Source organism: Symphalangus syndactylus, chromosome 13 (assembly GCF_028878055.3).
Source record: "Symphalangus syndactylus isolate Jambi chromosome 13, NHGRI_mSymSyn1-v2.1_pri, whole genome shotgun sequence".
Lineage (NCBI taxonomy): Eukaryota > Metazoa > Chordata > Mammalia > Primates > Hylobatidae > Symphalangus > Symphalangus syndactylus.
The window spans coordinates 94051142-94068284 of NC_072435.2; the positions used below are offsets into that span (position 1 = coordinate 94051142).

The 17143-nt window shown below is 39.0% G+C and overlaps 1 protein-coding gene across 8 annotated transcripts in view; it reads left to right on the forward strand.

Annotated features, from left to right (window-relative positions):
* The window catches only part of APAF1 (apoptotic peptidase activating factor 1), a 94607-nt gene that overhangs the window by 3908 nt on the left and 73556 nt on the right, over positions 1-17143 (forward strand). For 7 of the 8 annotated variants that reach the window (XR_008650267.2, XM_055238663.2, XM_063614302.1 and 4 more), the window contains exons 4-9: positions 429-626; positions 9417-9600; positions 12762-12874; positions 12981-13112; positions 16186-16424; positions 16818-16985. Coding sequence is in view for 7 of the 8 variants with exons in the window: in XM_055238663.2 (XP_055094638.1) it covers positions 429-626; positions 9417-9600; positions 12762-12874; positions 12981-13112; positions 16186-16424; positions 16818-16985 (1034 nt within the window). In the remaining variant the exon portion in view is untranslated. The remainder of the gene's footprint in view (positions 1-428; positions 627-9416; positions 9601-12761; positions 12875-12980; positions 13113-16185; positions 16425-16817; positions 16986-17143) is intronic. The other variant, XM_055238668.2, reaches the window with a different exon arrangement.

Consider the following 17143-nt stretch of genomic DNA (forward strand, 5'->3'; position numbering starts at 1 on the left):
CAATAAGACAATTTATAGGCCCTTGTTTATTTTCCAGTTCTATGTGTTTATAGAGTTTATAGGAAAAAATAAGAATCTTTAGAAATATATGTTCTTGAAAGGTATTCCATAAATGTTTTTCCTTTTACACTTGCCTTCCCAGTCTTCAATATGAGAGGGAATGAAAAGTCAGGAAATAATAGGGTGAGTAAAGCAGATATAGATAGAAACTTCCATTTTCTTTAGTCATCTTGAAAGATACATGTTTGCCTTTGCTCTCTGTGGTCTGAGAAATCAGAAAATTGAAGTTAATATGCTAGCCACATTTTCTTACTTCTCTTGGAAATTTTCAGGCTAAGCCTTAGCTTTGCTTTTTGTTTTTTATGGTATTACTTCAGTAATTATTCCAAAGTTCTATTCATTCATGCTTGTTTTGTTTTGGATTTTAGTAAGGACAGTCCTGTGTGAAGGTGGAGTACCACAGAGGCCAGTTGTTTTTGTCACAAGGAAGAAGCTGGTGAATGCAATTCAGCAGAAGCTCTCCAAATTGAAGGGTGAACCAGGATGGGTCACCATACATGGAATGGCAGGCTGTGGGAAGTCTGTATTAGCTGCAGAAGCTGTTAGAGATCATTCCCTTTTAGAAGGTAAATGTCTTAGTCCATTTCATAGTCTAGTAAGGTAGATAGACATGTAAAAATATTATAATATATCAATACGTGATAAATTGAATGGTAGAAGCAAGCATAAGGTACAGAGTTAGAACAAAGGAAGGATGTGTTAACTCTCTAAAGGGAGAGGATGGATACGACAGGCTTCCTGAATGAGAAGACATCTTAGCGGGAGTTTGGAGAAAGAATAAAAGTTTGCCAGGCAGTGAAGGTAGGGATGGGAGACTAGGGAAGGTGGGAAGGGTAGTGGGTGGTTACTAGGGTGGGGAAGGGCATACTGGGTAGAAGAGGGTTTAAGAAATGTTGGCAGGTATACCACTGACCTTAACGAGTCTGGTAGGTTCTCAGGGTATTCATCAGGAATAGTTACATAGCTCCCTCAGTTCTAGGCTGCCCCCATTCATCAGTGTGTTCACATTCATCAGTGTATTCTCCTCGTATGACACTTCTAGGGGAATTCAAAGACAGTTCCTAACTTCTAGTAGTTAATAATTTTTTTTTTAGGAGGCCAGGCACGGTGGCTTATGCTTGTAATTCCAGCTGAGGCGTGGATCACCTGAGGTCAGGAGTTCAAGAACAGCCTGGACAACATGGTGAAATCCCGTTTCTACCAAAAATACAAAAAAAATCAGCTGGGTGTGGTGGTGAGTGCCTGTAATCCCAGCTACTTGGGAGGCTGAGGCAGGAGAATCGCTTGAACCTAGGAGGTGGAGGTTGCAGTGAGCTGAGATTGCACCACCGCACTCCAGCCTGGGCAACAAGAGCAAGACTCTATCTCAAAAAAAGAAGTTTTTTTTTTGTTTTTTTTTAAAAATATGTATGTATAACATGGTCTATGGTTAAGACAGTTTAGACAGAATGATTGGAATAAGTAGTAAGCCTCTAACAGACTTAGAAATATGGAGGCTAGGGTACATCTATGTGTACACATGGCCTCAGTTTAATTTCATAGCCTTCGTAAGTGGTATAGACTATACTCTTGTCAGAAGTATGCCCAATTCCTAACCCTTGGTTTTTCCCCTCTATCATTACAGAGAAGTTTCCTGAGACTTAGCTCCTTTCAAGTCTCAGAGCCAAGGATTTTTTTAAACCCCTACTGCAAAGTTGATCACTAAGGATATTTCAGGATAAATTTGGCTTAAGTTCCTTTAGTGTGAAGGAATGAGTTTTCATTTCAATATTATGATGAACTTTCTTTGTATATTTATAATACTCCAATTTATAGGTTTAAAAGAACACTCCCTCTCCCCATTTAAATTGCTCTACATTATTATGATGAATTTTCAATTCTAGGGATTAAAGTTGACCAACAATTTATGGAATTAAATACTCAGGAGTCATATTATATAAATTGTTATCTTGGAACAGGTTTTAACTACTTTGTTTTGAGAAAATCCTAGAGATACTGGCAACTGTACATGTGAGCGTAATTCATATTCCTCATGTACTTTTGTGGGATCTCAAGTTCAGAGGATTGAGTTATTCATATTCTTTAGTTCACAGCTTATTATAGTAGATCTGTACTAGGCTGAGCTTCTCACTGTATTTGTTTGTTTATTTCCATTTCAAAATTTCCTATTCTTACTTCCTTTCCCCTCTCCATGGACAATCCTAATGTATTTAATGTATGTTCTTTGTAAATGTCTGTGTAAAGTATGTACTCATGTAAAATATGTATGTTGTTTGTATGCAGGTATTTTAAATTTGCATAGATGTTATGGTATTATTCTGTTTTTTATCTCCCATGACACAGTGTTTTTAAGATTTATCCTTGCTGCTATGTATACATGTTATTTGTTACACCTGATTGCCACCAACCCATTTTACTGCTCATTGTGCTAAGTAAATGGATATGTAGATTGTATCCAACTCTCTGCTGCTCCAGCAAAGCTGGGTTGAACTTTTATGTGAGTAAGAATTTCTTGGGTATTTGTAGCTAGGAGCAAAATTAGTAATTTTTTATTTATTTTTGTTTTTTTTTTTAAAGAGACAGGATGTCACCCTGTTGCCCAGGCTGAGTGCAGTGGCCATATCATAGCTCACTGCAGCCTCAAACTTTTAGGCTCAAGTGATCCTCCCACCTTAGCCTCCTGAGTAGCTGGGTCTACAGGCACATGCCACCATGCCTGGCTAATTGTTTATTTATTTATGAAACAGGGTCTTGCTTTGTCACCCAGGCTGGAGTGCAGTGTCATGATCTTGGCTCCCTGCAACCTCTGTCTTCTGGGCTCAAGTGATCTTCTCACCTCAGCCTCCTGAGTAGCTGAGACCACAGGTGCATGCTGACACACCCAGCTAATTTTTGTATTTTTTGTAGAGTTGGGGTTTTGTCATGTTACCCAGGCTGGTCTCGAACTCCTGAGCTCAAGCAATTCACCTACCTTGGCCTCCCAAAGTGCTGAAATTACAGGTGTAAGCCACTGTGCTTGGTGTGTTTTTAAACATTTTTTTGTAGAGACAGGGTTTTGCTATCTTGTCCAGTCTGGTCTGAAACTCCTGGGCTCAAGTGATGCTCCCGACTTGGCCTCCCAAAGTGCTGGGATTACAGGTGTGAGCCACCATGTCCAGCCAAAATTACTAAATGATAGGATATACAAATATCAAATTTGGTTCCCCTCCAGTCTGTACATTTTCCCCCAGACGAGTATGGGGACTCCTATAATCTCACTTGTGCAGTCACACTTGGTATGATCCAGCTTTGTAATTTTTGCCAGGCAAACTTCTATAAAGTTGTATCTTTTACTTTGCATTTCTCTGGTAACTCAAGTTTGAACATTTCTTCATAAGCTTGTTGTTAGCCTTTTGGGTTTCTTTTTTTATGGATTTTGTTTATATTATTTGTCTATTTTCTATTGGGGTTTCCATTTTTTTTTTCTTTTTGCTTTTTAGGAGTTTCTTATATATTCTAGACATTAGACTTTGTTGGTTTTAGACTTTTATCTTATTTTATTTTATTTTTTTTGAGACGGAGTTTCGCTCTTGTTGCCCAGGCTGGAGTGCCGTGGCGCGATCTCGGCTCATCACAATCTCCGCCTCCCAGGTTCAAGCGATTGTCCTGCCTCAGCCTCCTGAGTAGCTGGGATTACAGGCACCCACCACCACGCCTCCTAATTTTGTATTTTTAGTAGAGATGGGGTTTCTCCATGTTGGTCAGGCTGGTCTCGAACTCTCGACCTCAGGTGATCCCCCTGCCTTGTCTCCCAAAGTGCTGGGATTACAGGCATAAGCCACTGTGCCCAGCTGGTTTTAGACTTTTAAATACCTTATTTTAATTTGCCATCTGATTAATTTTTTTCCTGGGTGTTCTCGGTAGACGAGAACTCTGATGTAGTCAAACTAATCAATTTTTTTTGTCTTCTAACTTGTGTTTCCTGAGTTTTTTGTTCAAGTAGTCCTATTACAGTCTTATTATTCATATTTAGTTCTTTATTCTTTGGAGTCTGCCTTTGTATGTCCACTAATTCAAGAATAGGTGCTTTCTCAAAGATAAATTTTAATCTCTGGAGTTCACTTCCATTCTCAAATACAGGAACATTGGATTTTTGACATTTAATTGTATTACAAAACCTTTTCTTTTAAAAGTACAGATCATATAAGAGTTCTAAATTTGATTAAAATTGTGGTTCCTATGGAAATGTTTTCTTTGGGTGGTGATTGGCATAAATTAAAGAATATTAAGTTTTTAACTTTTAGCTGGGTGTGGTGGCTCGTGCCTGTAATCCTAGCACTTTGGGAGGCCGAGGCGGACAGATCATTTGAGGTCAGGAGTTGGAGACCAGCCTGGCCAACATGGTGAAACCCCGTCTCTACTAAAAATACAAAAATTTGCTGGGCGTGGTGGCGCATGCCGGTAATCCCAGCTATTCAGGTGGCTGAGGCATGAGAATCGCTTGAACCTGGGAGGCAGAGGTTGCAGTGAACCAAGATTGCACCACTGCTTTCCATCCTGGGTGACAGAGTGAGATGCCGTCTCAAAAAAAAAAAAAAAAAAAAAAAAATTATATATATATATATATATATATATATATAGTTTTTAACTATTTATGTCTATACAGTTTTAAGTAACCCAGTTGTCTTTTGAAATTTCAACTCTTTAATTTTTTCTTATTTGTAGGGAAATAGTAAAGAATTGACGTATCTTTAAATACAGTAGTGACATTTTACATTACTGTATTCGTATGTAGGTTTTTAATCATGGATACTTTCTTCATAGGCTGTGTTCCTATTTGTTTCTGTCCTTTCCAAGATTTCTTTGTGTTATTAGATTATTAATTGCTACCAGGATAAGCCTCCTGTGAAAGTAGTGTGGAGTTTTCCCTGAATAAAGGCAACTTTTCTCTGAATTAGTTTCTCTGAATGAATTGTAAATACAGCCTCCTCATGCAAAGCTAAATTGCTCCCTCTTGTGCCCATAGTCAAGATGTTTAGATTCTTTCTGAAATGTGGAATTAATGGTTCAGTTTTTAACTAAATGTTATATTGTGATGGTTAGAGATTGTCATATCAGATGGTCTTTTGGTCTGTTTGCCTTTTTAAGGGTGGTAGTGTTTTCTCTTTTCTTGCATGTGTTTAAATGCCCTAAATTTTTAGTTATAAATTTAGGGAAAAAAGGCCTTTGACCCTAGGTAATAGGTACGTAAATTAAAATATGAAAGAATTTGCTAGGTAGCTATATCAGGATGCTTTCTTTACCTTTAATCTTGGGATGATTTTTACAAATTTTATTTTAGTTTAGTTTTAGTTTAGTTTAGTTTAGTTTAATTTAGTTTAGTTTAAGACAGAGCCCCACTCTGACGCCCAGGCTGCAGTGCAATGATCTCGGCTCACTGCAACCTCTGCCTCTTGGCAGTCCCCCTGCCTCAGCCTCCCAAGTAGCTGGGACTACAGGTGTGCGCCACCACACCAGGCTAATTTTTGTATTTTTAGTAGAGATGGGGTTTCACCATGTTGGCCAGGTTGGTTTCGAACACCTGACCCAAGTGATCCCCTCGCCTCGGCCTCCCAAAGTGCTGGGATTACAGGTGTGAGCTGCTGTGCCTGGCCGATTTTTACAAATTTTAGGTAGACAGCACAAATTTTAAAAAATGGAAACTTAAGGCAACAGATAGTTTGTCTGTTTTTGTTTGTTTAAATATTTTTAAAGTAGTATTTTCATTTAAAAAGAAATAAAAGTTCTCCTTACTTGCTCCTTTTTGCTTTCTCCTAAATTCTTAATCTTTTTATTTTTATTTTTGAGACAGAGTCTCACTTTGTCACCTAGGCGGGAGTGCAGTGGCATGATCCTGGCTCACTGCAGCCTCAACTTTCCAGGCTCAGGTCATCCTCCCACCTCAGCTTCCTGGGTAGCTGGGCCACAGGCGCACAGCACCTTGCCTGGCTAATTTTTTTTTTTTTTTTTTTTGAGACAGAGTCTCACTCTGTCGCCCAGGTTGGAGTGCAGTGGCGCCATCTCGGCTCACTGCAAGCTCCGCCTCCCGGGTTCACGCCATTCTCCTGCCCCAGCCTCCCGAGTAGTTGGGAGTGCAGGCACCTGCCACCACACCTGGCTAATTTTTTGTATTTTTAGTAGAAACAGGGTTTCACCGTGTTAGCCAGGATGGTTTTGATCTCCTGACCTCGTGATCTGCCCACCTCGGCCTCCCAAAGTGCTGGGATTACAGGCATTAGTCACCGCACCCAGCCTTTCCTGGCTAATTTTTTGTATTTTTTCAGAGACGTGGTTTCACCATGTTGCTCAGGCTGGTCTCGAAATCCTGGGCTCAAGCAGTCTGTCTGCCTTGGCCTCCCAAAGTGCTGGGAGCCACCATGCCTGGCTCTAAATTCTAAATCTTATCCTAGAGATAATCTTGGTTAACAATTCGGAGTAAATTTTTCCAAACTTTGTTCTCTGCATTTATGAATATATACACATACAGAACACAGCTTTAACTTTAAGTCTCAAGGACTTGCTGTTTCATAACTGTAAACTTACACTGAAGGAGGCTGGAGGGGACCTCAGGAAACTTTAGGAGTAAGCAATAGGGCTTGTCTACCTTTTTCTAAGACATTGGCAGTGATAATCAAACCAGGCTTCACAGCCCTGTCTTTACCTCAGTTACTGTAGAGTTCTCTGTCTCCAGTTGTTTGTTACATTTTAGATTTCATGCAGTCACTATTCAGTACATTGCCAAATTCTGATCTAGGTCTTCTTCTGTCATTCCTATGTGTTTCTGCCATACCCTGTAGAACTCCTCCTCTGTGAGCAGGAAACTCTCTTATATCATCAGCTTCTTAGAATATTCGCCTTCTTGCCTTATCTGAAAGTGGGCAGTTTCCTGAGTTTACTACCTTCTCCATAACCTTCTTAAGTGACATGGCAACTTTTTTCCTTTATATCCCGCATACTTTAGCACCAGGAAATGGGTGGGCGTTGTTTTTGCTCTCTGTTGTCTCATCCAGACCATTAATACTCCCTTCTCCAGCTGAATGGTTTGAGGTTCATGTCTCTAACCTTTCCTATTGATGTAATCACCGTCTCATTCATTGACGATTGGAGTTCTTAGCTTATAACCTTCCTCTTATGCCCTTTGTCTGTTAGCACTCTTAGTGATTTTGATACCTGTGTGGATGAGTCATCCAAAACCTTAGCCTCTTATCTCCTTAACCTCTTTGTCTCCTGTGAACATTTCTTAACTCTTCCCTGATTACAGGCTAGACCCTGATCCTTGTCATTACCAGAACTACAACACCTTTGAAATCTTGATGTTGAGCATTCTCTTCTACTCTTTACCCACCTCCACCATTTTATTCTTCAAGTTTAATGCTATAGACTTACCAAGACTTCTCATCCACTGATTCCAGAATATCCTCTCTATTCATACTATCAGTCCTCTCCTAGACTTGAGCCATCATTGTCCATCATTTTATTGTCCATCATTCAGTTGCTTCTTAGCACATACTCTTGACTCTTTAGTCCACTCCTTATCTGGAGTGAAAACCGATTTTTTTCTCTATGCTGGGAAGTGGAATAGGTATTTGCTCCTCAAGGCTTCATCCAGACCATTGCTTACTTCCTCTTTTCTGGGACTGATCCTTTCCTTGACCTTGTGCAGGTTCAAAGACTCCACGTCACTTCAAATTATAAAAAGTCTAATTTCCATAATTAATATGTCAAGTCCTATTCAGTACTCCAAACTTCATTTACATATAAGGTTCAGTCGGGCCTGCGTGAGACTTTGGAAGACTGCAATGGGATAGTAGGTTAAGGTGGACATTGTGGGTTGTTTCCAGCTTTTTCCTGTTGCAAATAATGCTGCAGTGAATATTCTTGTGGATGCAGAATAGTGTAGAAGTTGAACATTGATGCTTTAAGTTTGAATCTCAACTCTGCTTTATTAGCTGTGTAACTTTGGGCAAATTACTCAGCTTTTCTATTCTTCAGTTTCCTCATTTTCAAAATGAAGATAATAGTGTCTGCTTGATAGTGTGCTATAGGATTAAATGAATGAACGTACATAGAACTCTTAGGATAGTGCCCAATAAATATCTGATGTAAATAGATCTTTGTGCATGTATACAAGTATCTCTTTTGGGTGATTAAGTTTTTAAAGTAGTGATTTATATTTGTATTTAATTACTTGTGAATACCAGTAAATAAATTGCCCTTTGGTGTAATTTAATTCATTTATCTTTGAGTCTGTTTCTTGCTTTTTTTGGTATGTTTAAGATCACATAAATCCTGATGATTGATGCTACTGGAATGATCTAATGCTACGGTTTACCATATTTTACACATAGGGACCCCTCTTTTTTATATATGTATATTTATGTGGAGGTGATTAAGTATACTCTATGAGGACTTAAGATTTTGGCTCCTGACAATATGTAAATAAAAATACATATTTCAAGATGTTTTATGGCTCAGTTAACAATGATGATGATAACAGTAATAATAATCATGACCATTCCTAGTGCTTACTAGTTCAAAGCTTAATATTGGTAAGTTGCTCTCAGATCCATAACACTAACAACCTGTTTTAATCCTTTATACTTAACATAGCAATTTCACATATTTTGTATCATTAATTTTTCACAGCAACTCTGAAATAGGTGGGCTAGACAGCCTTATTTCAGTATAACAAATGAGATTGAGGTTAAATGATTTGATAAAGATTGCTTAGCTAGTAAGCAGTAGAGCCAGACTTGAATCTAACTTCTTATTTTAAGTCTGTATAAGAAAACCATAATGGGTGAGTTATATGTTCCAGGACATCAGTAGTTCTCAATGAGGGGTGATTTCACACCCCACCAGGTGACATTTGACAATGTTGGAGACATTTTTGTTTGTCAGTACTGGTGAAGGGGAATCCCATTGGCATCTAGTGGATAGAGACCAAAGAGGTGGTTAAACATCCTATAATGCATAGGACAGTCCCTTACAACAAAGAATTGCCATCCCAAAAAGTCAGAAGTACAAGGTTTAGAAACTGTGCTGTGCAGTGATCACTGACAACACAGGACAAAGATCATAAAACTTTACTTGGTAAGATTTTCCCAATAAGCCACAGATTTACTCCAAACTTCAGTTTCTTCACATCTTCAACTTGTCTTAGATTCAGGATATAAAGCCTACCAGTATCTTGCATGTAAAATTTATACTCTAAATCAAGAGAGGTTGAAGATGTGATGGGATTGAAAATTGGAGTAAATCTGATGCTTAACAGTAAAACCATTTAAAGGAGTACTCCTGTTGAAAGGCCTTAAGTTCATTATTCTTTCCCTCACTAGGTTGTTTCCCGGGGGGAGTGCATTGGGTTTCAGTTGGGAAACAAGACAAGTCTGGGCTTCTGATGAAACTGCAGAATCTTTGCACACGGTTGGATCAGGATGAGAGTTTTTCCCAGAGGCTTCCACTTAATATTGAAGAGGCTAAAGACCGTCTCCGCATTCTGATGCTTCGCAAACACCCAAGGTACCGATGGTCAAATTTAGTTGGTGTGTCAGGTCCCAATAAGATGTAACTACTGACCTCTTGAGAACATCATGCCTTTTTCCTGCTGTCCTATAGGGAGGATAAGAGAGAACCATTGCGGCCGGGCACGGTGGCTCACACCTGTAATCCCAGCACTTTGGGAGGCCGAGGCAGTAGGATCACCTGAGGTCAGGAGTTCAAGACCAGCCTGACTAACATGGTGAAACCCCATTTCTACTAAACATACAAAATTAGCCAAGTGTTGGTGCATGCCTGTAATCCCAGCTGCTTGGGAGGCTGAGGCAGGAGAATCGCTTGAACCCGGGAGGCGGAGGTCGCAGTGAGCCGAGATCGTGCCATTGCACTCTAGCCTGGGCAATAAGAGTGAAACTCCATCAGAAAAAAGAAAAAAGAAAGAGAGAGAGAGAGAAAGAAAGAAAGAACCATTGCTTTCCTGCTTTTCTGTCTTGTATTTAAAAAGAAAAAAAAAGTGGCTGCCACTTGGCCTAAAATTGCATTTTTTCTTTGCATCCTACCTACCACATCATCTCATATGTACCATTGTAGGCTTTCAGGAAATGTCTTAAGTAGGTGAGTTGGCGAGTGGTCTTTGCTAGAAAGTGCAAACTTCTTACTTTGAATCTGTTATTTCTAATGGGTTAACATCGAACAAGAGAGAATAAATACAGGCAACTGATAAATGTCAGGAAGGGGCCAGGCACAGTGCCAGGCACAGTGGCTCATGCCTGTAGTCCCAGCACTTCGGGAGGCCATGGTGGATAGTTTGCTTGAGTCCAGGAGTTCGAGACCAGCATGGGCAACATGATGAAACCCTGTCTTTCTAAAAAATACAAAAATTAATCTGGTGTGGTGGTACACACCTGTGGTCCCAGCTACTCAGGAAGCTAAGGTGGGAGGATCACTTGAGCCTGGGAGATTGAGGCTGCAGTGAACCCAGATTGTGCCACTGTATTCCAGCTTGGGTGGCAGAGGAAGACCCTGTTTCAATTAAAAAAAAAAGGAAGGATTTTTAATGGGGCTCTTCTTTTGGATTGTCTTAGTTTCTAGAAATATACATGTGACTCTTCTACTTCCATATACTTCAGGAGTGAGTTTGTTTTGTTTGTTCAACAGTTAATTAATTCAGCAAATACTTACCATTATAATTATGTGCCAGGCACTGTTACCACGCATTTCACAGTTTTCATTAGCCAAAAGGGAGACAGCAGTTTAGTTGCTGCTTGTCTTAAGAGTATAACGTTGGATTCAGTCAACAATTTGATTTCTGTCATCTTAACAGCCTCTCTTTCATTTGTTCATTTAACCAACATTGAGTGTTGTGCCAGGTTCTGGGCCAAGTGCTGCAAGTACAAAGATAAATAGAGCATTCCTTGGGAATGTTACAGTATATTGAGTGAGAGTTAGGTAGTGGCTCTGCACTTTTAAAAAATGCCCTAATGCACCCAATGATGCAGTATACTTTCATATGTAACAGTTGCTGAGTATGGCAGTGATTCTCAAATTGGTAAGGGTATTAATATCAGAATATAGGATGAGAAGTGATTCTTAAATTGGTAAGGGTATTAATATCAGAATATAGGATGAGAAGAGTACTTTTGGGAAAAGCCTACTAGGTGATTCTGATGCATACTCGTTATATTTTTATGGCACAATCTCTGCTCACTGAAGCTCCGCCTCCTGGGTTCAAGTGATTCTCCTGCCTCAGCCTCCGAGTAGCTGGGACTACAGGCACCCGCCACACGCCGGGCTAATTTTTTGTATTTTTAGTAGAGATGGGGTTTCACCGTGTTAGCCAGGATGGTCTTGATCTCCTGACCTCGTGATCCTCCCACCTCAGCCTCCCAAAGTGCTGGGATTACAGGCATGAGCCACTGTGCCCGGCCCCTCCTTCTCTTGATATTGACCTATGTAGAGGAAATAGGATTGAGATCACTAACCCTTCCCTCTTTAATTGCTCTGTAACTTTTCCCTAGTTCTACTTTCCCTTTTTTGCAAAAATAAAATTGACTTCTGTTGAGTAAAATAAGGTAGCCACTTTCAGGTGTGTCAGACTAGCTTATAAAGCCAGGCATATTTTTTTAATCTCAGTCTCATTTGGTTTATGCTTTTGTAATTTTTCAACCTATATATGTGCTTAGAGTCTTTTTTTTTTTTTAGATGGAGTTTCGCTCTTGTTGCCCAGGCTGGAGTGCAATGGTGCGATATCGGTTCACCGCAACCTCTGCCTTCCGGGTTCAAGCGATTCTCTGCCTCAGCCTCTTGAGTAGCTGGGATTACAGGCTTGTGCCACCTCGCCTGGCTAATATTATATTAGAGATGGGGTTTCTCCACGTTGGTCAGGCTGGTCTCGCACTCCCGACCTCAGGTGATCCGCCCGCCCTGGCCTCCCAAAGTGCTGGGATTACAGGCGTGAGCCACTGCACCCGGCCTGTGCCTAGAGTATTTTTTTTGTAATGTACAGCCATAGTGTGTCATTCAGACAAAAATGCTATTGTATAATTATGCTATCAGGTTTTAGTTATATTTTTTCCTCTCATCTGTTCTAGTGAGTTTAGAAAAGTTTTTGGAGAGAACAATTGGGAATTGGCATAGAGGTCTTAGTTACTATGAATAAACAAATTGATTAAAAAAAAAAAACCACTTGTATACCAAATGAAAGGTAATATTCTTTTAGGTTACAACATATGAAACTGCTAGTTTTATAGGTAAAAAATGGTCACATATCATCATTATTGTATGATTCATTCTAATGCTAACCTGAGCTCAATTCTAGTTTGGTTTTGGTGCTTAAAGACTGAGTTGGAAAATCCCATTACTTGGATAGTAATGGTCACTTTTTTTTTTTTTAGGCACTCAGTAAGTTATGGCTGAACCTTTTATGGTATGATCTGTAATTTTAATATGTTCTGATTTAGGGTTTGAGGAGAAGGCAGTCTCTAATTTTTTTTTTCCTTATTTGAATCAGCATATTGAGAAAAGAGTATAGCAAAGAGGAAGAAACATTTTCCTAGATCTAGCCATCTATTTGTTTTAAAAAAATTTTAATTTGGTACATTTTAAAAGACACTGATGGGATTATCTTTTTAAAAGGAAGCTTAAGATAAGTGTCATTAATGATTAATGTGTTTTTTTTAAATTAGGTCTCTGTTGATCTTGGATGATGTTTGGGACTCTTGGGTATTGAAAGCTTTTGACAATCAGTGTCAGATTCTTCTTACAACCAGAGACAAGAGTGTTACAGATTCAGTAATGGGTAAGGATTATTCATTTACTTTTTAGTACCTTTATATTTAATTCAATTACATTTAAATATGTGACATACCAAATTACTTACTTTGTCTTGTGATTTTTGTTTGCAGGTCCTAAATATGTAGTCCCTGTGGAGAGTTCCTTAGGAAAAGAAAAAGGACTTGAAATTTTATCCCTTTTTGTTAATATGAAGAAGGCAGATTTGCCAGAACAAGCTCATAGTATTATAAAAGAATGTAAAGGTATGGTTATTTATTTGTTTATGAGGAGATTATAGGGAGTTATATAATTTCCCTTTTGTAAATTAAGCTAATGAATATGATAATTTAGCACATGAACATCCAAAAACTTTTCTGGGAGATTTAGTATTTTAGGTTCTCTGATATCTTAAATGGATACATGATATTATGGTATTTATTTATTTATTAAAATAATATTTACCGTCTACCCACAGTGTGTTAGAGACCACATTAGTGAGAGAAGTGAGACACAGATGTGACCTCTGCTGTCAGAGTTAAAAATATAGTGAGAATCAGATTTAAACCTTGTTTTTGCTTGGGATTTTATAAAAATAGTGTTCTAATTTGGTAAGTAAAAACTGGTGTCTTAATTTGCATTTTTTGTTAGTGAAGTTAAACTTTTTACTTGTTTATTGAATATGTTTTAAGAAATTATCCTTGCTGGCGCAGTGGTTCATGCCTGTAATCCCAGCACTTTGGGAGGCCGAGGCAGGCGGATCACAAGGTCAGGAGATCGAGACCATCCTGGATAACACGGTGAAACCCCATCTCTACGAAAAATACAAAAAATTAGCCGGGCGTGGTGGCGGGCGCCTGTAGTCCCAGCTACTCGGGAGTCTGAGGCAGGAGAATGGCGTGAACCCTGGAGGTGGAGCTTGTAGTGAGCCGAGATTGCGTCACTGCACTTTACCCTGAGCAACAGAGCAAGACTTCGTCTCAAAAAAAAAAAAAAAAAGAAATTATCCTTGACTTTAAGAAATTATCCTTGACTTTAAGAAATTATCCTTGACTCACTTTTCTTTTTTGATATAAGTATTTTTAATTTATTTCTAAATACTCTAAAAATAGAAACTATTAGCTCTTTGTCATATTTTTACAAGTATTATTTCCCAGTAAAACAATTTTTTAATTTAAAATTTATATACAGAATCTCGCTATGTTGCCCAGGCTGGTCTTGAGCTACTTGCCTCAAATGATCCTCCTGCCTTAGCCTCCCAAAGCACTGGGACTACAGGCATGAGTCACCATGTCCAGCCTGTTTCCCAGTTTTTTGTGTACCTTTTATTTGTTGTATTTTTTTGACATATAGAAGCTTAAAATTTTAAACAGTCAAATCTATCAACTCTTAAAATTATTTCTTTCATTATTGTTATGCTTGGAAATACCTTCTTTTTCTTCTTTTTCTTTTTTTTCTCTTTTGAGACAAGTCTCACTCTGTCATCCAGGCTGGAGTGCAGTGGCGTGATCTTGGCTCACTGCAACTTCTGCGTCCCAGGTTCAAGCAGTTCTTCTGCCTCAGCCTCCCAAGTATCTGGGACTACAGGCATGTGCCACCATGCCCAGCTAAGTTTTGTATTTTCAGTAGAGACGGGGTTTCGCCATGTTGGTCAGGCTAGTCTCGAACTCCTGACCTCAGGTGATTGCCCGCCTCGGCCTCCCAAAGTGCTGGGATTATAGGCATGAACTACCATACCTGGCCACCTTATTTTTCATTCTGCCATCAAATAGACACACAGTTTTGTTTGTTTATTTATTTATTTATTTTATTTATTTATTTTTTGAGACTGAGTCTCACTGTGTTGCCCAGGCTGGAGTGCAGTGGCGTGACCTCTGCTCACTGCAACCTCTGCTGCCCAGGTTCAAGTGATCCTCCTGCCTCAGCCCCCTAGTAGCTGGGATTACAGGTACGTGCTACCTCACCGAGCTAATTTTTGTAGTTTTAGTAGAGATGGGGTTTCACCATCTTGGCCAGGGTAGTCTTGAAATCCTGACCTCGTGATCCACCTGCCTCGGCCACCCAAAGTGCTGGGATTACAGGCGTGAGCCACCACACGTGGCCAGTTTTGTTTATTTTTAAAGAAATCTTACACTTAGACAAAATGCTTGATTTGTAGTTATTACAAAGGGTGATGCATGTCCATTTTGAAAATGTGTGAAACTATAAAGAAAAAATAGAAATTATCCATAACCTGATAATTATTAGCATCATTAGAGTATTGCCTCCAGTCTTTTAGAACAAAGATTAAAAAAATTGAGATTATGTATACACAGTTTTGGATTTTGCCCTTTTTTTTTAAAGAGCCAGGGTCTTGCTCTGTCACCCAGGCTGGAGTGCAGTAAGATCACAGCTCACTGCAGGCTTGAATGTCTTGGCTTAAGCAGTCCTCCTGCCCCAGCCTCCTGAATAGCTGGGACTGCAGATAGCCACCACCATACCTGGGTAATTTTTAAATTTTTTTGTAGGGACAGGGTCTCACTATGTTGCCCAGGCAGGTCTCAAACTTCTGCCCTCAAGCAATCCTCCCACCTCAGCCTCCCAAAGTGCTAGGACTATAGACGCATGTCGCCACACCCAGCTGGATCTTACCCTTTTTCTATATCTTGAGCATTTTCCCATGTTGTTAAATATTTTTTTGAAAAAAATTTACCAGTGGCATAATATTGATATATCTTAATTTATTCAACCACTTCTCTATTATTGGACATTGTTTATGTTGTTTAAGATTTTTTCACTATTCTAAGTATGCTGTGATGAATATCCTTAAACTTAATCATTATTTTCTTTTTCTTTAAGACAGAGTCTCACACTGTTCCTCAGGCTAGGATGCAGTGGTGCCATCATGGCTCACTGTAGCCTCAACCTCCTGGGCTGAAGCAGTCCTCCCACCTTAGCCTCCTAAGTAGCCGGCACTATAGGCACACACCACCACACCTGGCTGATTTTTCTAATTTTTATTTTTGGTAGAGACAAAGTCTCATTATGTTGCTCAGGCTGGTGCATATATATATATATACATATATATATATATTTTTTTTTTGTAACGACATCTTAGCCAGATTTGATCTATGTTATTTTGACTTAATAAAGATAATCAGGAACTTATTAAATGAAATCTTTCTTATTTCTAATTTTTTTGGAATAAATATCTAGAAGTGAAGTCAAGAGTGATAAATACTTAAGGCTTTTGATAACATGCAGCAGAAATTGTTTCTTAGTAATGTAAGTAAGTAAGCTGATTCTTATTAGTGACAAAATAGGATGGTATTAGCACAGTGACTTCTTTTTTTTTTTTAGGCTCTCCCCTTGTAGTATCTTTAATTGGTGCACTTTTACGTGATTTTCCCAATCGCTGGGAGTACTACCTCAAACAGCTTCAGAATAAGCAGTTTAAGAGAATAAGGAAATCTTCGTCTTATGATTATGAGGCTTTAGATGAAGCCATGTCTATAAGTGTTGAAATGCTCAGAGAAGACATCAAAGATTATTACATAGATCTTTCCATCCTTCAGAAGGACGTTAAGGTGCCTACAAAGGTAATGGGATCAATGATCCTCATCATTGGGTATGTATTGCATGTAAGCTTTGATACAGTACTGAGCATGTTGTCACAGAGAACCTTGGAAGGATAAGACCCAGGCGACCGAGGTGGTGAGGTGTTGGGTGTAGAAGTCCCTCTGCTGTTAGCCTCCATTAAGGGCTTTGTGTTGAACTCAGGAGTTAACCTATTTCTGTGGTTCTAGTGCAGCTGAAGAAGCGTCTGACTTCTCTTTCTCTTTTCTATCTTGAGGAGTAGTTGAGTTTCTTCTTAAGAAATGGAGACATTCTTACTCAGGGCTTACCGTTTTTTTTGTGTGTGTGATAATACCTATCTACAGTCCTGGTCATTGTACTTTTGTGGCATATTAAATACTTATAATGATTCCTAGGTGTTGTGTATTCTCTGGGACATGGAAACTGAAGAAGTTGAAGACATACTGCAGGAGTTTGTAAATAAGTCTCTTTTATTCTGTGATCGGAATGGAAAGTCGTTTTGTTATTATTTACATGATCTTCAAGTAGATTTTCTTACAGAGAAGAATTGCAGCCAGCTTCAGGTACTTGCATCTTGGTTTACTTTTTTTTTCCTTTTTCCTTTGAAATAATTTTAGATTTATTGAAAAGTTACAAAATAGTAGATCATTTCTGTGCATAAGTCCTTCACCTAGCTTCCTCTAATATTAACATTTTATATAACCATAATACGGTTGTTGAA